The sequence below is a fragment of the Budorcas taxicolor genome, chromosome 8 (assembly GCF_023091745.1).
Source record: "Budorcas taxicolor isolate Tak-1 chromosome 8, Takin1.1, whole genome shotgun sequence".
Taxonomy (NCBI): Eukaryota; Metazoa; Chordata; class Mammalia; order Artiodactyla; family Bovidae; genus Budorcas; species Budorcas taxicolor.
In genome coordinates this window covers 68,722,496-68,748,318 of record NC_068917.1, presented here as the reverse complement: position 1 = coordinate 68,748,318, position 25,823 = coordinate 68,722,496, and the positions used below count along the sequence as shown (strand labels likewise).

The window sequence follows — 25,823 nt, the reverse complement described above, 5'->3', positions numbered from 1 at the left end:
CTTGAGCACATTAGGACTTGCTCGGGGTAGCAGAGCTGTGGGCTAGGCGGATGGCCGAGCACCGTGCACAGCGCCCAAAGACAGCCCAGGCATGGGTGTCTGCTTTGCTGAGCTTTTAAGTGAATCTATTTCATGGTACATTGGACATGCAGTTAGTAGGTATGGACTGAAGGGCTGAGGAAAATGAACATTTTTAGTAATAAGAAGAATGGAGAATAAGGACATGTCTTTAGATGTTGAGCCATAAAAAATTACAATTAGTGGCTATATAGGCCATCCAAAGTGCCAACAGCTATTTTTATACCCACTTACAAAGTTGCTATGAACCTGAATTTTATAGAAGATAGCTTGACACTACAGTAGTCTCCATAGATTAGTACATATATCTGAAAATCTTCTTAAAATGTGATGTGGAAAATGTTTCTATTTTCTATTTTTGTCACACACACATAGATATGTTTGTTTCCCTTTTTATTTTTGGACAAGAAATTTTTATGCACAAAGGGACCACCATTATGTGAGAAAAATATTGTGATTGCAACATATGCTGGGATGGAATTCTCCAGGGACTAAAATAACTTTCTTTGAGCTTCCTGACTGAAGTGACAACTCTGCCACTGCCTGTGAACTTGACCTCTCACCCTCTTGCCCTACTAAGTCATTCCCATGGGTGAGGGCAGCACTCTATGTCCAAAAGAACATTTCTAGCCCTCTCCCAAGACTCAAGATTCCAGAGATGACTGCAATTAAAACTTACAGATGATGCTATAGTTCTGTGCCAGATTTTTTTAATAATCTGAAAATTAGTATTAAGAGTTTTCTCTAAATTATTTAAATCATCTTTTCCACTACAAATGAATAGAATGTGAACATACGGCCATGGGCATTTGCATTAAAGCATCAAGTTCTTGTGAGTCAGTATTTCACATACTGGGAATTTGTGATCTTTTCATACATTGCTAAATTGAGCTGTAACTTGTAGTTAATTGGCAATGACAGGGAATTTCAATTAGTGTTAAATTTGGATTAGATTTACTCCACAACGGACTCTGTGCAGTGTGAACTTTTGAAAAGTGCCCTGTGTGTGGATGTGTGGGGATGTCTGTGGTGTGTACATTTGTTCAACACAAACTTAATGCACTGCTATTGCAGAGAAGTCAGACATACTAGGCACATAAAAAAGGTGCATGTGTGATAATTAAGCCATCCCTTTTAGCCAAAATCACTTAAAAGCCTGATAGTAGGGCTAACAAATAACTTTGGTAAAGTTGCAATGCTTAGAAATTTTAATATATTATTGTTTTAAAGCTTTGCTTTTAAAAGCTTTGCCTTTATCTTCTCCAGTAAAGTGGTACTATGCTCAGTATGTGGCAACTGAATACTCTCCACTCTTCGCTGTGTTTACAACATCACTGTTGCTGCTGCTGCTAAGTCACTTCAGTCGTGTCCGACTCTGTGTGACCCCATAGACGGCAGCCCACCAGGCTCCCCCGTCCATGGGATTCTCCAGGCAAGAACACTGGAGTGGGTTGCCATTTCCTTCTCCAATGTATGAAAGTGAAAAGTGAAAGGGAAGTCACTCAGTCGTGTCCATCACTAGAAATCCCCAAAGCTTCTATTTTTATCAAAGAAAGAGTTGCTTTTCATTTTTCCTATAGAATAGAGAATGCAAGGTGAATGCAGCTAACCACACGGAATTTTTATTTCTGGGTCCTTCATGATCTCTTAAGAATATTCTAATCTGTTCTCTGAAGTGTTAAAAATTTCTAAAGTATATAGTCATCAATAATTATAACAGCATCAGTAGTATTCTGTATGAATTAAGTAGCCTGGAGGCATATACAAGGAAAATTCATGACAGTGTGTATTCTAAAAAAGTATCATTGGAAAGAAACGATTACTTAAAGTTTTTCATTTTTGTTTTCTGTATAAATATAATTTTCCCCTATGGAATAGAATATTGGGGATGGAGAAAGGGCCAGAAGATGCTCTTTTTCACCAGTTTATTTGTTTCTAATCTACTGTCAAAAATTGAAAACAGCAGGGGGTGGGATGAACTGAGAGAGTAGCATTGAAATATATACATTACCATATATAAAACATTAAGAGGTAGCCAGTGGGAATTTGCCATATGATGCAGGGAGCTCAAGCTGGTGCTTAACCTAGAGGGGTGGGATGGGGTGAGGGAAGGAGGGAGGTTCAAGAGGGAGGGGACACATGTATACTTATGGCTGGTTCACATTGTTGTATGGCAGAAACCAACACAACACTGTAAAACAAATACCATCCAATTAAACATTAAAACAAACAAACAAACAAAAAGCACCCTGAAAACAGGCATGCTGACGTGAGTTTGCCTACCTATCTGTGAGGCCACAGGTGTCTATCTGGAGGTCACGGAAACTCCCTAGCGCCCCCTGCTGTACGGAGATGGGATCCACTGCTTCGTCGCCAATGGAAATTAGCCTCAGGCAGCCCTGAAATCCACCCAGGGGATTAGTACATCCAGGGTGAGAGCTGTTGTTGTCAGGACAGCCTGAATGAACACGGAGACAGAGGAGAAAAAAAAAAGAACAGTTTTATGAAAAAACATTGTACAGTATTTCTCATTAGCAAAAATTGTTACCTCCGTTTGCTAGTAGATACCTGAAGCAAGAAAAGCTATGGCAAACCTAGACAGCATATTAAAAAGCAGACACATCACTTTGCCAGCAAAGGTCCATTTAGTCAAAGCTATGGTTTGTCCAGTAGTCATGTACAGATGTGAGAGCTGGACCATAAAAAAGGCCAAGAGCCGAAGAACTGGTGCTTTCAAACTGTGCTGGAGAAGACTCTTAAGAGTTCCTTGGACAGCAAGAAGATCAAACCAGTCAATCCTAGAGGATATCAACCCTGAATATTCATTGGAAGGACTGACACTGAAGCACTCATACTTAGACCACTTGATTTGAAGAGCTGACTTATTGGAAAAGATCCTGATTCTGGGAAAGATTGAGGGCAAGAAGAAAGGGGGACAACAGAGGATGAGATGGTTGGATGGTATCACCGACTCAATGTACACGAGTTTGAGCAAACTCTGGGAAATAGTGAAGGACAGGGAAGCCTAGCATGCTGGAATCTATGGGGTCCCAAAGAGTCGGACATGATTTAGTTACTGAACAATACTATTTGAGAAGGTCACATCACCCATGGATAGGGTGGTGGAGAGCTGACAAGAACAAAATGTGTTGGTATTGGTAAACTGTAAAAATAATGACTAAAGCCAGGCTTACAGAGAGATGAGAGGAAGGGAAGATGTGAAATCTGACAAATAGAGTAACTGCACTTTTAATTTAAGCAGTCTGATTTCTTTTTTGAAAGCACATTTAAGACATCACTCCTTTTAGCATGATGTTAAACTAGATGAACTAAAGGCAAGTGAAAGCAGAATCAGGAAAAAAAAATTATAGGCATAAGAGGACTTAATAAATTTCAAATGCTTGAAAATAATCTTAAATTGAGAATTGACCTGGATACCCTCCATTCATCTAAATATTGTTAAATACATGTGTGAATTCACAGGCATATTTTAAAACACTTTTGATAATAACTGGTCTAATAGCAATTTATACTTACTTTTCTTTTTTTAATTAGGCATTTTAGTCAAATATATTTCAACATGAATACACAAACAAATTAACAATATCTCATAACCATACAGCATTGTGAATAATGGAGAAAACAAGCAGCACAATGTTCTATGGAAAAAAAGAAATAACCTTTGATTAATTTCAATAATAAGAGTCAAATTTACAAATTCTGTTACAGCCATTAATGGGTTTGCTGTACAGTTACCAACCACAATTCCTACAGAGTAGTTCTGTTTTATCCTCCTGGGTCTCCCAAGAGATAATGTTCTTAGGATGATTATGAACAAGGACAAGACTTTAAAATCAATATCAAAGCAAGTGGGGTCCAGAACCGCTTTCTTTTCCTGTTGTAGGGCCAGCAGGGTTCTGAGTGTCCTCTCACCCTCCCCTAAATTGTCTCCTAAAGAAATCACAGGTTCTTAGATTTGCCTACTGCAAGACTGCCAGTGTAGGAGAGGATGGAGAAAGTTAGGCTAAGAGGATGCTGTCACCGTGAAATGCTTCTGTAAAAGGCAACAATTTGGAGAAACCTGCTGTACAGAGTCCAGATCCCATTACTCCCCTCTATTCAAGACTGAGGCCCTCCCTAGGAACAGCTAGGCTTCAGAGAGCTAGCTCTCATAAGGCTGTGTCTGTCCTCAGGAACAACAGTGCCCGAGGATGCAATGGAGTGATGCAACACAGTGGCTGCACACCATTTTTTTCAACTGGGACCTCCTTAAAGTGCATGCCTGTTTCAGAGAACCCCTTGGGGCCTTCAGAGGCTTCTGCTGCAACTGCACTGCAGTTCAACTTGTCTCTCTGCCCATCACAGTTACTCTTTCAACCTTCCAGGTGTTGTTGCAAAGAATTACCCCTACTAACCCACCCACGCCAGAGAAGGCAATGGCACCCCCACTCCAGTACTCTTGCCTGGAAAATCTCATGGGTGGAGGAGCCTGGAAGGCTGCAGTCCATGGGGTCGCGAAGAGTCAGACACGACTGAGCGCCTTCACTTTCACTTTTCACTTTCATGCGTTGGAGAAGGAAATGGCAACCCACTCCAGTGTTCTTGCCTGGAGAATCCCAGGGACCAGGGAGCCTAGTGGGCTGCCGTCTCTGGGGTCGCACAGAGTCGGACACGACTGAAGCAACTTAGCAGCAGCAGTAGCAGCAACCCACCCACATGCAAAACTCCCATGCAGAGGCAGCTTCCTCAGAATGAAAGCTACTACTCTACATAGGAAAAAAGCACAAAGTGTTTACTGAATTGAACACTTTATTTTCATCTGCAAATATAAAACAAGGACAATATTCTAAATGATTAACATTGTAATAATTCCCAAAAATTGTCAAGCAAATTTTATGCTTGACATGAAATTTACCTATTTTATTTATTCTTCGCCTTACAATGTTTCATTTATATCATTTATAGAACTATTTTAACTATTTTGCTTTGTATTTTCCAATAATTTTAATATTCAGAAATTCTTATGTTAATATTTACAGTTTTGGGTTATTTTATAAGATTCTTATTTTTTAAATCAAAAGGAATAAGTAATTTTATAAAGTAAAGATTTTTCTCATTGTACTTATGTGTTTTTCATTCATCTCTCTTTGTACTTGTGTCTTGAAATTGCTGGTGTACTTTCAAAGAGCAAGAACTGAAGACAGAGCCTCTTCTTGTTCCTGCATAATGGATGCTAGCTTTCTGCCTAAGAATTTTCATAAAATACACACAGTTTTTCTATACTTTTCTTTCAGTGACTGAGGCTTTAATGGTTTGTATTTCTGACAAATAGAATTCAAAACAAACCAAGGACTGCATCAGGTTGAAACCATTAAAGGCACAATGGAACCTCAGAAATGAACTTCAAAGGGACTTTGACATTTCAATTTTAACGTTATATCATAAAGAAGTGTTTAACTCTGCAGCTTTCCTTTACCATTTTCTTGTCTTATGTGAAAACACACACTTTTTCATTTATAAGGGGATTTCTGAAGGACTGGATATATTTGGCAGAAACTTGGTATGTGTTTATATGTTATATGCTGTGCTGTGTGCTGTGCTAAGTCGCTTCAGTCATGTCCAACTCTTTGCGACCCCACGGACCATAGCCTGCCAGATCCTCTGTCTGTGGGATTCTCCAGGCAAGAATATTGAAGTGGGTTGCCATGCCCTCCTCCAGGGGATCTTCCTGATCCAGGAATCGAACTCATGTCTCTTACAACTCCTGCACTGGCAGACAGGTTCTTTACTGCTAAGCCACCTAGGAATCTTCTTCTTGCATCTTCTAGGTGACTTCTACTTACTGCACTTCGTAACCAAGACTGTTAGGATAAAACATAGGAAACATGAAGTCAATAAATAATTTTGTGAAATCCCTGTTAATCCTTTTCTGTTTTCTTCCTTTTCTCCAGATCGCCATCCTCAAACTCATCCAGAACACGTCACAGTATCTAACTATACCTGTTAGGACAAAGAAAAACCATATCCACTAGTCACAAGGAAAACTTTCTGAAAGTGAAACTTCAGAGAAGGAAAGGTCAAACCATTGAGTGTTCTATTCTCCAGGTATGATATAAAAGTCAAGAAGTAAGGGTACCACAGCCCAAGAGAAGCTTGGGGCAGGAGACATTTTTCCATACAGATGGTTGCCCCAAAGCCCTAGTGGGCCATTCATCAATGACCTGATTTGGGATGGACAGTGAAGTGGACAATGGGTAGCTACTGCTAAATTAATGAAAGATATCCATCATGATTGAGGGACTCAGAAGTTTAAGTACCTCTGAGGATGTCAGATAAATTGTCATTTATGTCAATACACCAGAATGGGTCCTCAGATGAGACTTCATTAGACTTGTCATAGGCTCACTGGCCTGTTAATGTTTTACAGAAGGACACTCAGGGGATTTTGAACATAACTTAATATTCCCCGACTCCATAGTGCAAGTATGCTATTGAGCAGTACAAAGATTCAATAGAAGGGAATTTATTAAAGCTTTACTTTCCACTGCCGCTAATAGCAGGCACCAAAAATTTATGTACAACAGACTATTAGTGAAACTGCTGTTGGAGGAAAATTACAAAAAAAGTTCAGACTAAGAAAAGGCAAAAAGGAAAAAGGGATAGCTTGTGACTTCCCTGGTGGCCCAGTGATTAAAAATTCGCCTCCCAGTGCAGGGGATGTGGGTTCGATCTGTGGCCAGAGAACTAAGATCCCACATGCAGTGGGGCAACAAAGCCTGTGTGCCACAGCTAGAGAAAGTCTGGATGCCTCAACAAAGACCCAGCACAGCCCCGAAAAGACACCCAGGAGGGTGAATAAAATTTTAAAAAGTGATACCTAGATCACAGAACTCTGATGGGACTTTTAGAAATATTGTTATTTTATAGATGACCCTTTTTACTGTAAGATAGTGTGCTCTGAGATTGCCAGGCCAAAGATGGAATAGATTTTCAGGTGGCCAGAGAGCCTTGGTTTAGGCTGTGGTCCTGCAATAATTACTGAAATCACCTCTTTCACTGCTAAAGTGTCCTGAAATTATATGGTCACCCTAACTATAAGGAGGAGAGCTGGCTAAAACTCAACATTTCAAAATCTAAGATCATGGCATCTGGTCCCATCACTTAATAGTAACTAGATGGGGAAAAACTGGAAACAGTGACAGATTTTATTAATTTTATTCTCTTGGGTACCAAAATCACTGTGGACAGTGACTACAGCCATGAAATTAAAAGATGCTTGCTCCTTGGAAGAAAAGCTATGACAAGCCATTACAGTGTATTATAAAGCAGAGACATCACTTTGCTGACAAAGGTCCATATAGTTAAAGCTATGATTTTCCCAGTAGTCATATATGGATGTTAGATTTGGACCATAAAGAAGTCTGAACCCCAAAGAATTGATGGCTTTAAATTGTAGTGCAGGAGAAGACTCTTGAGAGTCCCTTGGATAGCAGGAGACCAAACTGGTCAATCCTAAAGGAAATCAACCTTGAATATTCATTGGAAAGACTCACGTTGAAGTTCCAATACTCTGGCCACCTGATACGAAGAGTCAACTGATCAGAAAAGACCCTGCTGCAGGGAAAGACTGAGGGCAGGGAGAGAAGGGGACAAAGAGGACAAGATGGTTGGGTGGCATCACCAAATTAATGGACATGAGTTTGAGCAAGCTCTGGGAGATAATAGAGGACAGGGAAGCCTAGCATGTTGCAGTCCAAGAGGTCGCAAAGAGTCGGACATGACTTAGGAACTGAACAACACAAAAAATGTTGATGTTTGGCTGAAACTGACACAATACTATAAAGCAATTATCCTTCAATTAAAAAAAAAGAAACTGTAATAGCAAGCCATACTAGTCTGCTTTCATGGGGAAGCATCACAACAAAATTCGACTGACCCTATAATGATAACTGGAAACTTGCAGTTGACTGTCCATCAGGAAAAATAGTAATGGGAAGGAAACCTGGTCAAGTAGTATTTCAGAACAGGGAGTATTGTTTTCCTTGAAAAGTCAAATATCATTAACTGGTTTTCACCTAGATGACCCAGGAACACTGAGCTTTATTAGTCCCAATATTGCTACAGAGCATAGATTGGATGAACTTCACTTCTCTGTCAACATCATACATATTCTGGTACTGACAGACACTGAGCAAGAAGATAAGTGAGTGAAGTGAGTGAAGTCGCTCAGTCATGTCCGACTCTTTGCGACCCCATGGACTGTAGCCCACCAGGCTCCTCCATCCATGGGATTCTCCAGGCAAGAACATTGGAGTGGGTTGCCATTTCCTTCTCCAGGGGATCTTCCCAACCCAGGGATCGAACCCGGGTCTCCCAGGTTGTAGGCAGACGCTTTACCGTCTGAGCCACCAGGGAAGTAAGTAAACAGATACTGACAGAAGCTACCCTTTGGACATTAGAGTTTTCAAGAGTAGAGCTCAAGCTGTAGCTGACCTACCCTACTTTACCTAGAACAGCATTGGAAAGTCCAACATGTCATGGAGACAAATATGGAAACCTTGAGCAAAGGTTCTACATGCGCATAAAAATTGTGAACATAATAAATCTACTGAGAATCAGAACTCCATGCTCATTGGTCCTAGACCTGCCTCTCCTGGTTTTCCTTGAGTAAAAATAGTATCTATCTTTTTATTTAACATCAGTAAATTAGTCCATTTTGGTTTTACTTATTTGTTTTAATCTGGCAAAGGCTTTACTTGAATTTTAAAAGCAATATATATTCTTTCTCTAGGAAAAAAGATGCTGTTATGTTGATGTAAGATATATACAGTTGACTGGCTTCATTTGAATCAGTGTCTGAAACTGTTCTGTAGGAATCAACTAGATATTTATAGCTATGCTTATAGAGGCTACTCTAAATTTATACACTAGTTAGGAAGAAAGTGCTGTGATTGCAAGTTCTATTTTTGCCACTCAGTGCCAACACAGAATTACATTTAAAAAAGTAGGAAAGTGGGAATGAAGAAAAGTCATTATATCATCTCGTGGGATGTTTAAACTTCGCAATTCCACACATCTTAGGGACACTGTTTCTTTTCGGAAACCATATTAACAAGACAGGTCTCTGTAAATCCACACAATTTTATGAAAATACATAAGAAAGGTTTATTACACCTTTTTCAACACATTTCCTCTAGCTCTCTAGGATCCTTAAATAGATAGTAATGAAGCCAAAGGCCAGGTGTATGTGCACAAACAATGTGACAACTGTGGGTTCTTGAGCATTCATTCATCTTAACCATTGGAGCATGCCACTAAACCCCCAGTGCTGAATGTTGTTTCACTAAATTAACTGTACGTATTAGGAGTCAGATAGTTTATGCATAAGAAAAAACTGGAAAATCACTGGCAAGATGTCTCTTAGCAGCTACATATATTTACAGCATTTTTAAAACAAAAATGGGCACAATCAAAATGTCCATCAACATAAAATGGTAAAAGGGAAGAGCAAAATACAGTACAATATGCATCAAAAAGCCACACATCCATGAAGATTTATTAAATTCAGCTATTCATAGCCACATGGCTAGATTTCAAAAACTAATGTAGAACAGAAAAAGCAAGTCACAGAAGAATGAATCCAGTTTTATCCTCTTCAAAAAGTTAACAGCATGGCAACACAAGACAATTTATTGTTTAAAGTTACCTACATAGATGATAGATTATAAAAAAAAAAAAAAAAAAAAGCAATATACAAAGACTGGCTTTAAAAAAGCAGGGTAATACTTAACTAGGGGAATGAAAGTCTAGAGGAGCAACAGAAGCCTCAAGTGTTGTATGGCTAATTTCGTAGACAAGAGGATGCACCCATATATATTCTCTCTATGAAATATTATAGTCTTTTTAAAGTGTGTGCATATGATCTATTTCACAGTAACAACTGACTCATGTTGCATCAGTATGTAAATATTTATGGGAAAGTACCTACTCTAGCCGTGCATTCTGAGTATGCAGTATGTTCAATATGATGGATGATTTGAAAAGTATTTTTCTTTTACTTTTTAATACAAAATGTTAAAGGTATTTTATTTTGTGTCATTAAACAGTAGGCACAGATTGTTCTTTCTGTATCTGTCAGTGCTTCAAAATATTTTATCTTTTAAATTAAGGTTCTTGGATAAATTCTTTATTTAGCTTTGAAGGAATTTGTTCCTCTCCTGAACTATAAAACCCATCATTTAAGTGTAAAGGTTTAAAAGAGTATCTGGGTCAGAAATGCATCACATTTAGCAAACAAGAAAAGCAAGCAATTCTAACTTTTAAAGCTGCTGGCACAATTCCACCTTTCCCCATGAAGTTTGCTTTAGGGGACTTCAAAGATTAAACAACCCAATTCACGGTTGATGTACTTATTGTCAATTCTCAAGGGAGAATTTTATACTTTCTTGTTGAGCTATCACGCTATCTCCACCAACTTATTTTTGAAAAAAAATAAAAAGTATAAAATGCAAAACAGCAATAATGTCAGAGAGGGCTTCAAGCCAAGATTAAGAATAAGTCTTACTATTGACAGTTCTAAGCTTCCAGTGGCTGAGGATTTTTCACTTGAATGCTCCAGGGATGGAGATTTATTACCCTCAGAAGTTCCCCCTCCCTGGTGGAAAAGATCCTGGACAGACTCAATCAAGTTCCACTAAGCAGGCAAAACACCCACTGACTACATCCCGGGAAGATGGACTGGTGATGTCTTGGTAAAATCCATCACTAAGCAATGAGTGACATATTGATGGGCTTCTCCTGTGGCTCAGCAGTAAAGAATCCATCTGCAGCGCAGGAGGTGCAGGAAACACAGTTCAATCCCTGGGTCAGGAAGATCCCCTGGAGGAGGGCATGGCAACCCACTACAGTACTCTTGCCTGGGAAATCCCATGGACAGAGGATCCTGGGGGGTAGGGTCCATGAGGTCGCAAAGAGTTGGATACGACTGAACATGCATGCATGACATGTTAACAGCCACTGAATTCATCTCTTCCTCTGTTGTATATAATTATGCCCTTCTGTATTAGGCAGTGGGACTAGACATCTTTTAAAAAAATATTTATTTACTTATTTATTTTTGGCTGTGCTGGGTCTTCATTGCAGCACATGGGTTATGCTAGTTGCAGTGAGCAGGGGTTGCCTTCTAGTTGTGGTTGCGGGCTTTTCATTGGGGTGGCTTCTCTGGTTGGGGAGCATGGGCCCTAAGGCCTTGGGCTTCAGCAGTTGCGGTGGATGGGCTTAGCTGCCTTAGCATGTGGAATCTTCCCATTCCAGGGATTAAACCTGTGTCCCCTGCATTGGCAGAATCCCAAACACTGGACCACCAGGGAAGTCCAAGTTTCTTAAATTTTAAAATGCAGCAGACCTCCTGGGGATCTTGGTGAAATGCAGATTCTGGTTCAGGAAGTCCGGATGGCACATCTGCATTTCTAAGAGCTTCTGGTTGATGCTGATACTGTTGGTCCATGGACCACACTTTGAGTAGCAAGGCCCTGGGCAGAAAAGAACCCAACAGACAGAAGAACACCCTCATGCAGTAAAAAATCTGGCACATAAAAGCTGAAGGAAAGATTATAAGTGTCATTTGGCATTAGGAAAATTCCTGATGGTAAGGTATTAAAGGTACGAAATAGAGAGCAATGAGCCTCAGTATTGTCTTTGCATAGAATCACCAGAGAGTATTCAAAAACCTGTTGTTCAAGTCAAGCTTCCTTAGTAGCTCAGCTCATAAATAATTCTCCTGCAATGCAGCAGACCCCAGTCCAATTCCTTGGTCAAGAAGTTCCCCTGGAGAAGGGATAGGCTACCCACTCCAGTATTCTTGGGCTTCCCTAGTGGCTCAGACCACACTGTAGGTAAAGAATCCACCTGAGCAACTAAGCATAAGCACATGGCATAGAACCAGTTAAATTAGAATTTCTGGGGATGTAGCCAGGCATCAGCATTTTGAATCATTCCGGGTGATTGCAACGTGCAACCGTAGTTAAAATCAAATGCCAAATTTAAAACCAACCTTATGATGTGCACTTTTAAACAAGGCCATCTATCTGACTGTCATTTTTAGCCACAATTTATCATCTTTGATCACTCGACATTCTCAATGACTATAACTAAAAGAGAAAAATCATTCTTCACTATTAATATTCGTGTAAAAATATGAATTGCCTTAGAAGGCAGGAGCATAAAAGGTAAAGATGGTTTGACTGCCAATGCAGCCCAGTTCCTTTCACTTACCCCCCAAATAGTAGGTGTCGCCTGACTCAATCTGCCCACGCAAGGAATGAGCCAGGGAGGCTGCCTCACCATCCACCATCATACTCAGGTGATTCCCTCTTGCAGATAAGGACACAGAATGCCACTGCCCATCATTTAGTCCAGCACCTGGAAATAAACAAAATGGGTTAAAATAAATTCCTATCAACCTTGTTAATACCTCAACAGAGCAAGTACTTGAAAACAATATGATGCATACCTTGGGCCACCTTCCACAGACCACCAAGAACTCACCTGAAGCCCACCTAAGTCACTTAGTTGGTTGACCAATGAAGAATGCACCACAGGGGACACAGAGAGACAGAGAAAAGTGAAGGATAGATGTGGACTTGTCTGGGGGCATCTAAGCAGGCAATTAGTTTATGTGGTATGTTGGTCATGCTTATTTAGAAGAAGGTGCTACCCATGTCAGCTGGAAGAGGGTCTTGTTGAGTAAAGTTTGTGGTTGTAGAGGATCCTTATGTCTGATCCATCAGTCATGGGCTGGCCTGTCTGGTATTTGTTTACGTAATAACAAAAATGATTATGTTCAGTTAGGATTACTATGGCCCCTATGCACAGTGCCAGGGATATACTTCACTTTCTCATCATTCAGTTTAGTCAAAAAGGTGCAAATGTTAAAAAAAAAAAGCAGGGGTGGGGCAAAGAAAGAAATCAGAGTGAAGGGGTGAAGTGAAAACAAGAGTGGATCACTCATCCTGCTTTGAAAACCACAGCATTGGTTTGTTTCAGTCCTAGGGCCTTAAGAGAATAACATTTCTATGAATGACCCTGAACAACCATGAAATCATAAAGTATTTCCAACTACATGGCATTGGACATATTTTAACCTCATCTAGCCCACTGATAGTTTGTGATGGTGAGAAGTACAGGTAGTTTCCAAAAATGCAAGTTATAAAAATAAAAACTTATTCTCACTTTCATATATTGTCATTATCTATAATATTCTTGGCAGACTATTTAAAAAAATACATTCTGACAGTCTTTAAAAATAACAATTTAAGTATTAATAAAACATGAAAATTCATAGAATAGAATAAAAGTTTATAAAAGCATTGCATTAAAGTGTGTCTGTACATATTCAAACATTGGATAAAGATGGAAAAGAGTGGCAAGAAATATTCTTAAATATTAACCTTCATTTTTGGTTGTGGGACTTGTTTTTCATTTTATGTCATTTTTACATTTTCTGTTTTTCTTTCCAAATAAGATACAATGTATTCCAGCTATCATCACAACTCATGCGGGCATGCTCAGTCATGTTTGTGTTCAACTCTTTTTCCCCCATGAACTGCAGCCTTCCATGATCCTCTGTCCATGGGATTTTCCAGGCAAGAATATTAGAGTGCATTGCCCACTCCAGGGGATCTTCCTGACCCAGGGATCGAACCCGTGTCTCCTGCATTGGCAGATGGATTCTTTACCAGTGAGCCACCTGGGAAGCCAATCAATTTTTAAAACTACTACTAATTCCTTCAAAGCAGTCATTGTCTCTTGAATCTATGAGATGAAATATCTATATTTTCTTCAAGTGATGGAGCTGGAATGATAAATTAGTTGAATCACTGACTGCCCACCAACTGTGCATGACTCTAACATCTACCATAGACCAACTTGTAAGGTCTTCTATTGAATGAAAACCCAGTGCTGTGTCATGCAAATACATCAGTAAGCCTTAGGTGTCCCAGTACACTCACCCACACAGTGTGTGTGTGTGTTAGCTTCTACTAGGTTATCTTGTGGACCATAAACAACAGCAAAGTTTCAATGAGTAACAACGAGGGTTTGTTTCTTGATCTGGCCCTAGGCCATCTGGCTCTCTATCCTTCGTGCTCTAGGCATTCATTCAAGCAGCACCAAGGCTAATACACAGGCCTACTCCCTGTCTTTCTCCAGAGAGAAAACAGCATTTGGCAGAATCTTGCTACGGTGTTGGCAGCTTCTACTCAGATGTGGCAGAGGCCCCTTCTGCTCATATGCCAGTGGCCAAAATGAGTTATTTGGCCAACAGCAAGGGATTTGTCCTCTCCACAGGAGGTCACTACAGCTTGCACAGCAGGTCCCAGACATGAATGTTTCAATTGAGGGGGTGGGGGCAGGAATAATTGGAATCTTTAGAAACTGTCTTGGTCAACAAGGAAGAGGGTCATAAAAAAAATCAACTTTCATTCATTGAAAAGCAACACTGAGATGACTGCTTGAGTTTTTTGACACCATGCTCAAGAAAAAGAAATGTAAAAAGGCAAAATAGTTGGCATACGAGGCCTTACAAAGGAAGAGAAAAGAGAAGCTAAAGGCAACGGAGAAGAGGAAAGATATACCCATTTGAATGCAGAGTTCCAAAGAATTGCAAGGAGAGATAAGAAAGCCTTCCTCTCAATTAATGCAAAGAAATAGAGAAAAACAATAGAATGGGAAAGACTAGAGATCTCTTCAAGAAAACGAGAGATACCAAGGCAACATTTCATGCAAAGATGAGCATAATAAAGGACAGAAATGGTATGGACCTAACAGAAGCAGAAGATATTAAGAAGAGGTGGCAAGAATACACAGAAGAACTGTAAAAAAAAGATCTTCACGACCCAGACAATCATGATGGTGTGATCACTCACCTAGAGCCAGACATCCTGGAATGTGAAGTCAAGTGGGCCTTAGGAAGCATCACTATGAACAAAGCTAGTGGAAGTGATGGAATTCCAGTAGAGCTATTTCATTTACTGAATGATGATGCTGTGAAAGTGCTGAACTCAATATGCCAGCAAATTTGGAAAACTCAGCAGTGGCCACAGGACTGGGAAAGGTCAGTTTCCATTTCAATCCCAAAGAAAGGCAATGCCAAATAATGCTCAAACTACTGCACAATTGCACTCATCTCACACACTGGCAAAGTAATGCTCAAAATTCTCCAAGCCAAGCTTCAACAGCACGTGGACCATGAACTTCCAGATGTTCAAGCTGGATTTAAAAAAGGCAGAGGAACCAGAGATCAGATTGCCAGCATCTGCTGGGTCATTGAAAAAGCAAGAGAGTTCCAGAAAAACATCTACTTTTGCTTTACTGACTATGCCAAAGCCTTTGACTATGTGAATCACAACTGTGAAAAATTCTTAAAGAGATGGGAATGCCAGACCACCTGACCTGCCTCCTGAGAAATCTGTATGCAGTTCAGGAAGCAACAGTTAGAACTGGACATGGAACAACAGACTGCTTCCAAATCAGGAAAGGAGTATGTCAAAGCTGTATATTGTCACCCTGCTTATTTAACTTATATGCAGAGAACATAATGCAAAATGCCGGGCTGGAAGAAGCACAAGCTGGAATCAAGATTGTGGGAGAAATATCAATAACCTCAGATATGCAGATGACACCACCCTTATGGCAAAAAGTGAAAAAGAACTAAAGTGCCTCTTGATGAAAGTGAAAGAGAGAGTGAAAAACTTGGCTTAAAACTCAAGATTCAGAAAACTAAGATCATGGCATCCAGTCCCATCACTTCATGGCAAATAGATGGGGAAACAATGGAAACAGTGACAGACTTTATTTTGGGGGGCTCCAAAATTATTGCAGATGGTAACTGCAGCCATGAAATTTAAAAGATGTTTTCTCCTTGGAAGAAAAGCTATGACCAACCTAGGCAGCATATTAAAAAGGAGAGACATTACTTTATCAACAAAGCTCCTTCTAGTCAAACCTATTTTTTTTTTCCAGTAGTCATGTGTGGATGTGAAAGCTGGACTATAAAGAAAGCTGAGAGCCAAAGAATTGGTGCTTTTGAAATGTGGTGTTGGAGAAGACTCTTGAGAGTCCCTTGGACTGCAAGGAGATCCAACCTCTCAATCCTAAAGGAAATCAGTCCTTGAATATTCATTGGAAAGGTTGATGCTGCAGCTGAAACCCCAATACTTTGACTACCTGAAACAAAGAACTGACTCATTGGAAAGACCCTGATGCTGTGAAAGACTGGAGGCAGGAGGCAAAGGGGAAGACAGGATGAGATGGTTGGATGGCATTACCGATGAGAAGGACATGAGTTTGAGTAGGCTCCAAGAGTTGGTGATGGCCCAGAAACCCTGGCATGCTGCAGTCCAGGCGGTTGCAGAGTCAGACATGACTGAGCATACTAGTGAGCTTGAATGACTCCAATCTGAGCATCTTCTGGTATGTCCCAATATATTTAACTAACACATTTTACGAATGTTAAAGGTAGACTCTTTACAGGTCTGTAAGTTTAGAACTCAACCTTATGAATTAGAAGTTATGTTAGAGAATAGTGGGGATTTTAGTCTACCCCTCAAAAATAAGTGCATATTTCTGGTAGAAAGTTAACCAGTCCCATCTAATTCGTATCACATTTTGGTATTTACAACCCATGTGACCATGTAAATCCATGTCCTTCAAATGCTCTTCAAACCAGCTTTTTTTTTTCCTGCTGGATCTCTCATTAATGACTTGGACTCAAGATTCACTTGGGGCTTCCCTCATAGCTCTGTTGACAAAGCATCTGCCTGCAATGCAGGAGACCTGGGTTCGATTCCTGGGTGGGTAAGATTCCCTGGAGAAGAAAATGGCAACCCAGTCCAGTATTCTTGCTTGGAGAATCCCATAGACAGAGGAGCCTGGCAGGCTACAGTCCATGGGGTCACAAGAGTTGGACACAACTTAGGAACTAAACTACCACCACCAAGATCTACTTGGGGCTTCCTCTGTGGCTCAGCAATAAAGAGTCTGCCAGTAACGTAGGAGCTTAGGTGACACGGGTTCAATCTCTGGGTCAGGAAGATCACCTGGAGGAAGTAATGGCAATCCACTCCAATATCCACTCCAACCTAATCCACTCCAAACCACTCTGTTTCCTGGAGCAGGAAATGGCAACTTGCTTCAGTCTCTTTGCCTGGATAATCCCAAGCACAGAGGAGCCTGGTGGGCTATAGTCCATAGGGATACACTGAGTCGGACATGACTTAGCATACATGTAAGATCCACTTGAGCCAGAAATGTTTCCAGCATCACCCAGAAGGTCAAAGATCCTGCTGTGAAGCAGCTAAATTTTTGTTTTTCTCATACTGTTAAATATTAGTTATAATGCATCCCAAAACGTTTTCATTTTCAGGAAGGGGATGGCTTTTTTCTATTTAAATAAATTTATTTAATTGGAGGTTAATTACTTTACAATATTGTATTGGTTTTCCCATACATCACCATGTATCTGCCACAGGTATACACGTGTTCCCCATCCTGAACCCCCCTCCCTCCTCCCTCCCCGTACCATCCCCCTGGGTTGTCCCAGTGCACCAGCCCCAAGCATCCAGTATCATCCATTGAACCTGGGCTGGTGACTCGTTTCATATATGATATTATACATGTTTCAATGCCATTCTCCCAAATTATCCCACCCTCTCCCTCTCCCACAGAGTCCAAAAGACTGTTCTGTACATCTGTGTCTCTTTTGCTGTCTCGCATACAGGGTTATCGTTACCATCTTTCTAAATTCCATATATATGCGTTAGTATACTGTATTGGTGTTTTTCTTTCTGGCTTACTTCACGGGTTCCAGTTTCATCCACCTCATTAGAACTGACTCAAATGTATTCTTTTTAATGGCTGAGTAATACTCCATGGTGTATATGTACCACAACTTTCTTATCCATTCATCTGCTGATGGACATCTAGGTTGCTTCCATGTCCTGGCTATTATAAGCAGTGCTGTGATGAACATTGGGGTACACGTGTCAATAGTTTTAAAGTCACTAGTTACTACTACCATGTGCAGACAGTAAAAATGCTGCACTCTTCCTTTTTGTTTGTTATTGGTGAAGTCAGAAACATTTTCAAAGATTCAACACTCGTTCATTAAAAATCATCAGAAAAGTTGAAAACTAGAATATGGAGGATTCAAGTTAGACACTTAAAACATATATTATGAAACTGAACCTGATATAAAGTTTTGAAAGAAGTTCTGTAATCTTAGAGCTAAAGAGGATGAACCGGAAAAAAAAAATCTCTACATGTTCTTTTCAGCCTTATCATTTGGGGTTTCTCTTAATTGTTATATCATATACCTGTCAGTATAATAACTATATTCACTTAAAATCTGTCATTAAAACCTAATTTGATTTTGTGAAATATTTCCTTTCTCTCTCTTACCCGACCACCTTTTCCTTCCCTCTCTCTCTCTGTCTCACTCTCTCTCTCTCTCTCTTTCTCTATCTAGCACAGGGGTCCCCGACCTCTGGGATCTAATACTTGATGATCTGAGGTGGAGTTGATCCTCCTTATTCGTTCTGTGGAAAAACTGTCTTCTACAAAACCAGTCCCTGGTGCCAAAAAAGGCTGGGACTGCTGATCTAGCATATTGAGGTATTTCACATGGAGAATTTGCAGAAAGCATTCCAGAATATCTTGAATTTGTAGTAGATGTCATCCGTCTATGTGACACAAGACTGTTCTTAGTAAAAATTGGCCATTCTAATTTTAAAATAAAATTCAGGCATTTATATTTATTGTCTCCTTCTCTCCATTATAAATATCATCCTTTGTTTTTCTTCAGTGTGATTTCAAGTCAGTCCACTTCTGATGAAAGGATGGTCTGTTTCCCAGGCAACACGATTGTCAAAGGATGGATGGAGACCAGAAAATAGATTTTGGACTTTTGATTTGTGCAACTATAAATATGATGCTAATTCTACCACACCCTTCCAATACCTCTAAAGGCCTCAATCTTGGGGGTGATGCCATGGTTGCAGTGCTAGTGTTGAAATATTGATAACTAATGGTTGTTGTGTTATTACTGATTGACACTATGGTGCCAAGGGTTTAGATATGTTATATCCCTGCATTCTCACCATAATACCTATTAGTGTCATTTTAAAGATGACCCTGAGGCTTCATGAGAACAAGTGGGCTGCTTATCAAAGGCAGACCTGGAAATATGCAAGGGAGAGGAGTCCTCTCACACACCACCTCATAAATCAAATAATTTATTCTAATAACAGAGGATAATGACCACAACACTACACACAACTTGGCAAAGGGTAGAATTGTGTCTTTTCTTATAAAGGGTGAATCAGTTCAGTTCAGTTCAGTCGCTCAGTCGTGTCTAACTCTTTGCAACCCCATGAATCGCAGCACACCAGGCCTCCCTGTCCATCATCAACTCCTGGAGTTCACCCAAACTCATGTGCATCAAGTCAGTGATGCCATCCAGCCATCTCATCCTCTGTCGTAAAGGATGAATACAGACTTTCATTTTTTCCTTTTCCTTTATTGCTCCCAATTTTCCTCTGTTTCTATTACCCACTTCCTTAGCCCTGCCTCAGGAACAAACATGCATCAGAATCTACACTTTTGGTACATTTCTCCAGTTCTTCAGAACTATCTTGAGATAACTATTAGGAAAAGTTATCTACAACCTGGAAATAGGATACAAGATGCCTTTTCAGTATCATTTAATGAAATTTAAGTTTCCATTTGATACACATTTGGGTACTTGATACAACATTTAAAATGAAAAAATTTTGCAGCCTGTCTTACTTTCCATCTACTTCAACCACATAAAAGACTCCCTTTCAAATGCTGCTAAAGTAAGAAGCAAGCATCATGAGAAATTCACCTTCGGTTTGCTTCTGAAAAATGGCACATTACACTGTAAAACCTTTAAAAATAGTGCAATAAAATATTTATGTGTTGTGTCAGTGCCAGCTTACAAAAAATTCAATACCTGACATATATATGTGGCGGGGGAGGGGAAGGACAGTGTGTACTCACATGAACAACACTAAAAAGCTATCTCTTTTAGTTCATATTACATGTAAATTATGCATGCATGCTAAGTTGTCTCAGTCATGTCTGACTCTTTGCAACCCTATGGACTGAAGCCTGCCAGGCTCCTGTGTTCATAGGATTCTCCAGGCAAGAATACTGGAGTGGGTTGTCATTTCCTCCACCAGCGGGTCTTCCTGACCCAGGAATTGAACCCACGTCACCTGTGGCTCCTGCATTGCAGGCAGATAGTTTACCGCTGAGCCAAGATTTAAGCAGTTGACTGAATCTGAATTGACACTGTCAACTCTGCTCATTTACATGCTAATCGTCATATATGCATATTTTTTCTTTATAAAAAGAAAGGAAAATTTAGTCTTCATTCTTAGCTTTTCAGTCCCAAACTGATAACCATAAATCAGACAAGACAGGCCTTCCACATGAAACCTTCAAGGAATGACATGCCATGAGTCCACCTAGGTTTAAATTTTATCAGTTTTAAATGTAAAGCAGTCCCCAAAGTTAAAAAATAACACGACTCAGAAGTGAGTCTAGAAATAAACAGGTTCTTCTCAAAAAACTATAGAACATTCACCCACTTAGAAGCAGCCTCACCAAAAACAAGGAGGAACAAAGGAAGCAATGGCTCAGACATAAGAAAGAAAAGTAACTTATAATATTTTGAAAATCAATGTGTATATAGGTTTAAAAAACAGTTCAAAGAAATCTATTTTCTTGAGACTCCTTAGGATAGTCTAATGCCTTCTAGTAATTCAAGTTTACTTCTAGGTTCTAACTCAAATTTATAAATAAATTTTTTCATTAATTTTTTATTAAAGTATAGTTGGTTTACAATGTTGTGTCAGCTTCAAGTTGCAGCAAAGTGATTCATATATACACACATGTATATACATATATATATAAATATACATATTCATTTTCATATTCTTTTCCCTATAGGTTATTATAAAATACTGAGTAAATTTCCCTGTGCTATAACAGTAGGTCCTTGATGGTTATCCATTTTTATTAATAGTAGTGAATATCTGTCAATCCCAAACTCCTAATTTATCCCTTTGGTAACCACAAGTTTATGATCATTTATTTTTAAACTTTTTGATAATTATGCTATGTCATATTGACTGATACACCAACAGCCTGGAGTTACCTATTTCAAAGGAGAAAGCAATCTAGTTCTCTCTAGTAGGGTTATGAATATCTTATGTATTCAGCCATTCATTTATTTTAAAGATTACCCATCTTAGGTTTACATGCAAGAAGATATAGTCACAATAAATACCTATGCGTTATCTCAGGAAGGACGTCTATTACCTGCTGTGATGTCCCTGGCTGGATGTCCAGGCTTGGAGAGACTCAGCTTGAGTTTTCCATCACTAAGAACAAGGATGAGAGCTCCTGACCTATGCTGAAACTGACTGGTCAGCAACAGTCCTGCTCTGTTCCATGTTCGAAATTGGAAGATCACAGACACTTTGTCCTCTCTGGAAGTGCCTGGTAGCACCAAGTAACTCCTGGAGCTCAGAAAAGTCATGGGGACAGTTTGCGTGTGTGAGCAGGAGAAGGACACATTTCCCTGTGAACACAGTGAAACAGACTTTAGGAAAGCACAGTTGTAATGCTTCCATTTCACAGACAACAGATTTTCCAAGACTTAATTGAATTTCTTATCAACAATTCAGCAATCTAGGATTTTTAAAATGAGGCTTCCCCTTCAAACTTAAATCCAGATTTACCTTATAGGTTCCTTAAAGCACTGTTCAAGGACTTCACTGGTAGCCCAGTAGTTAAGAATCTGCCTGTCAATGCAGGGGACATGGGTTTGACTCTTGGTCCAGGACCTAAGATCCCACAACCCGCGGGGCAATTAAGCCCATGCACCACAACTGAAATCTGTAAGCCCTAGAGCCCACACTCTGCAACAAGAGACGCCACCACAATGAGAAGCCCATGCAATGCAATTAGAGAGCCGCCCCCACTCACCACAACTAGAGAAAGCCCGTGCATGCACAGCAACGAAAGGGCAGTGAAGACCCAGTGCAGCCAAAAATAAATAAATATAAAAATGAAAAGAAAAAGTGCTGTTCAGCTGGGCAAACCTATTTCTGAGCCTTTGATGAACTGTTTATCTCCATTACTAAGCATTTGCAAAGGAATCCTGAGCCACATCTTTCCCAGACTTAATGCTGTGTGTCCAAACTACTGTCTTTCCAGTAGTCACGTACCAATGTGAGAGCTGGACCATAAAGAAGGCTGAGCATCAAAGAACTGATCCTTTTGAATAGGGCGGGAGAAGACTCTAAAAAGTCCCTTGGACAGCAAGGAGATCAAACCAGTCAATCCTAAAGGAAATCAACCCTGAATATTCATTGGAAGGACTTATGATGAAACACCTATATTTTGGCCCCCTGATGTGAAGAGCCGACTCATTGGAAAAGACCCTTATGCTGAGGGCAGGAGGAGAAGTGGGCAACAGAGGATGGGAGATGGCTGGATGGCATTACAGACTCAACGGACATGAATCTGAGCAAACTGTGGGAGATAGTGAAGGACAAGGAAGCTGGCATGCTGCAGTCCATGGGGTCCTAAACAGACTTGACTGAGTTATTGAACAACAATAGCAACAATGCTGGGTGTGGGATACAACATAAAAAAAAAAAATTTTCCTCTCTTGAGGTGCTAGATGTTTTTCTCCAATGTGATGGCTAGCACAAAGGATAACTTACTCCAAGAACTTTCTTGTACTTGTCTTGATTATGTAAATGTGATTATAAGTGTGTCACTTAGGTGATAGCTACATCTTACTATAGGTAGGACGTGTGCTTTTGCATGTCTGAGGAAAAGAATGGGGCCAGGCTGGTCCTGCCACAGGTAGGCTGGTATCTTCTCTGAAGTTCTTACAAACCAAATCACCCAAGGCTATCACCCAGCCTAAGATCTGATCTGTCTAGCAGGCTGTTTTTATTTGTATATACTTCTGTTTTTAAAGATATTTTTAATCCTTATGATATGTCTACTACTCCAGGAACAAACTATTTTTAATCATAGTGTTTGGACGGGACGGGCTCAATATAATTCCAATTATACCCTCTACAAGAATTTTGTCTGAAATTAAAAATTTTTTTATAGATTTCAGATAGCAGAATACATACCCAAACATTACTCTTCCTTTCCAAAAAAAATAATGCAAATAAAAAGCCAGTGAGACAGAGCTTAACTTACCAGATAGCAAAGCACACTATGAAGTTACTGTAAGCAAATCAGTGTGTTATTGGTATAGGAATAGACATAGCAATGAGACAGAATAAGGAACTCAAAAACATCTGAGAATATACTAGTTATATATTAATGTATAATATATAGCTATAATACATATATATAATATACAATATACATTATATAGTTACATGATAATAAAGCTGGCATGTATGTGTGCTCATTCATGTCCAATTCTTCTCAATCTCATGAACTTAGCTGGCCAGGATCCTCTGTCCATGGGATTTTTTCAGGCAAGAATACTGGAGTATATTGCCATTTCCCTCTGCCAGGGTATCTTCACAATCCAGCTATCAAACCCTCATCCCCTACATTTCCTGCATTGGCAGGTGGATTCTTTACCAATGAGCCACCTGGTAAAACTTAGTATGTAAGGAAATTCAACTATGTGGGATAAAGGGTGGGTTAGTTATTAAATAGCGTAGGACCAAATGGATATCTATCAGGTAGAATACAAAAATTACTCCTATATCACATAAAGAATAAATGTCAAAGATTTAGTTTTTTTTAATTTAAAAACTAAATAAAACCAATTAAAAGTTCTTACAGGAAAATCCATGAGACTGTGTATAGATTATAGGGATTTAGAGACATTCCAAAGCTATAAAGAAATATACAGACCTAATGACCACATATAAGTAAAAATATTTATATATTCAACATATTATGAAGTATTTAATATAAGATTGATAAATCTGAAAAAATATACGGATCATGAATGACAGAGGGTTATCTTTCAAATATAAAACTGTCTTGTAAATTGACAAAAAATTAAATCAATAAAATAAAAATTAGGCAAAAGATTAAGAGTGAACAACAATCAGAAAAACAAGTCCAAATGGACAAAAAACAGATGAGAAGATTATCTAATTCACCAGTAGTCCCATAAACACAAAGTAACAAAGAGATATTAAATATTAGTTCATGTTCCTTGAGCTGGCAGGGGTGTATGAGGGCTGGCTGAGATGAGATGAAAGGCTCTAACATACATTGCTGGTGGCAAATGTCATATTATAGCTTTTTGGAAAGCACTCCAACAACGTTTATTAAAATATAAAACTGTATAAAACTTGTGACCAAGAAATTCTACTTCTGGAATTTTATCCCATCAAAAGGGAAGCCCCTGTACTGACCACACATGTGCAACTGTCAGCTTATAGTGGTAAAAATGCTGACATAACTCAATATGCCAGCAAATTTGGAAAACTCAGCAGCGGCCACAGGACTGGAAAAGGTCCATTTTCATTACAATCCCAAAGAGAGGCAATGCCAAATAATGCTCAAACTACCGCACAATTGCACTCATCCCACACGCTAGTAAAGTAATGCTCAAAATTCCCCAAGCCAGGCTTCAGCAATACGTGAACCGTGAACTTCCAGATGTTCAAGCTGGTTTTAGAAAAGGCAGAGGAACCAGAGATCAAATAGCCAACATCCGCTGGATCATCGAAAAAATAAGAGAGTTCCAAAAAAACATCTATTTCTGCTTTATTGATTATGCCAAAGCCTTTGACTGTGTGGAATACAATAAACTGTGGAAAATTCTGAAAGAGATGGGCATACCAGACCATCTGACCTGCCTCTTGAGAAACCTATATGCAGCTCAGGAAGCAACAGTTAGAACTGGACATGGGACAACAGACTGGTTCCAAATAGGGAAAGGAGTACATCAAGGCTGTATATTGTCACCCTGATTATTTAACTTATATGCAGAGTACATCATGAGAAACGCTGGGCTGGAAGAAGCATAAGCTGGAATCAAGATTGCAGGCAGAAATATCAATAACCTCAGATATGCAGATGACACCACCCTTATGGCAGAAAGTGAAGAGGAACTAAAAAGCCTCTTGATGAAAGTGAAAGAGGAGAGTGAAAAAGTTGGCTTAAAGCTCAACATTCAGAAAACGAAGATCATGGCATCTGGTCCCATCACTTCTTGAGAAATAGATGGGGAAACAGTGGAAACAGTGTCAGACTTTATTTTGGGGGGCTCCAAAGGCAATGGCACCCCACTCCAGTACTCTTGCCTGGAAAATCCCATGGATGGAGGAGCCTGGTAGGCTGCAGTCCATGGGATCGCTAAGAGTCGGACACGACTGAGCGACTTCACTTTGCCTTTTCACTTTCATGCATTGAAGAAGGAAATGGCAACCCACTCCAATATTCTTGCCTAGAGAATCCCAGGGATGGGGGAGCCTGGTGGGCTGCCATCTGTGGGGTCGCACAGAGTCGGACACGACTGAAGCGACTTAGCAGAAGCAGCAGCAGGAAAATCACTGCAGATGGTGACTGCAGACATGAAATTAAAAGACACTTACTCCTTGGAAGAAAAGTTATGACCAACCTAGACAGCATATTCAAAAGCAGAGACATTACTTTGC

General features: G+C 39.7%; 1 protein-coding gene across 1 annotated transcript in view; it reads right to left on the bottom strand.

The window, feature by feature from the left end:
* LOC128052229 (contactin-associated protein-like 3) overlaps nucleotides 1-25,823 on the bottom strand; it is a 187,450-nt gene that overhangs the window by 78,210 nt on the left and 83,417 nt on the right. The window contains exons 7-9 of the mRNA XM_052644721.1: nucleotides 21,481-21,742; nucleotides 12,352-12,498; nucleotides 2,362-2,536 (exon numbers count right to left, since the gene is read on the bottom strand). Of these exons, the coding sequence (XP_052500681.1) occupies nucleotides 2,362-2,536; nucleotides 12,352-12,498; nucleotides 21,481-21,742 (584 nt within the window). The remainder of the gene's footprint in view (nucleotides 1-2,361; nucleotides 2,537-12,351; nucleotides 12,499-21,480; nucleotides 21,743-25,823) is intronic.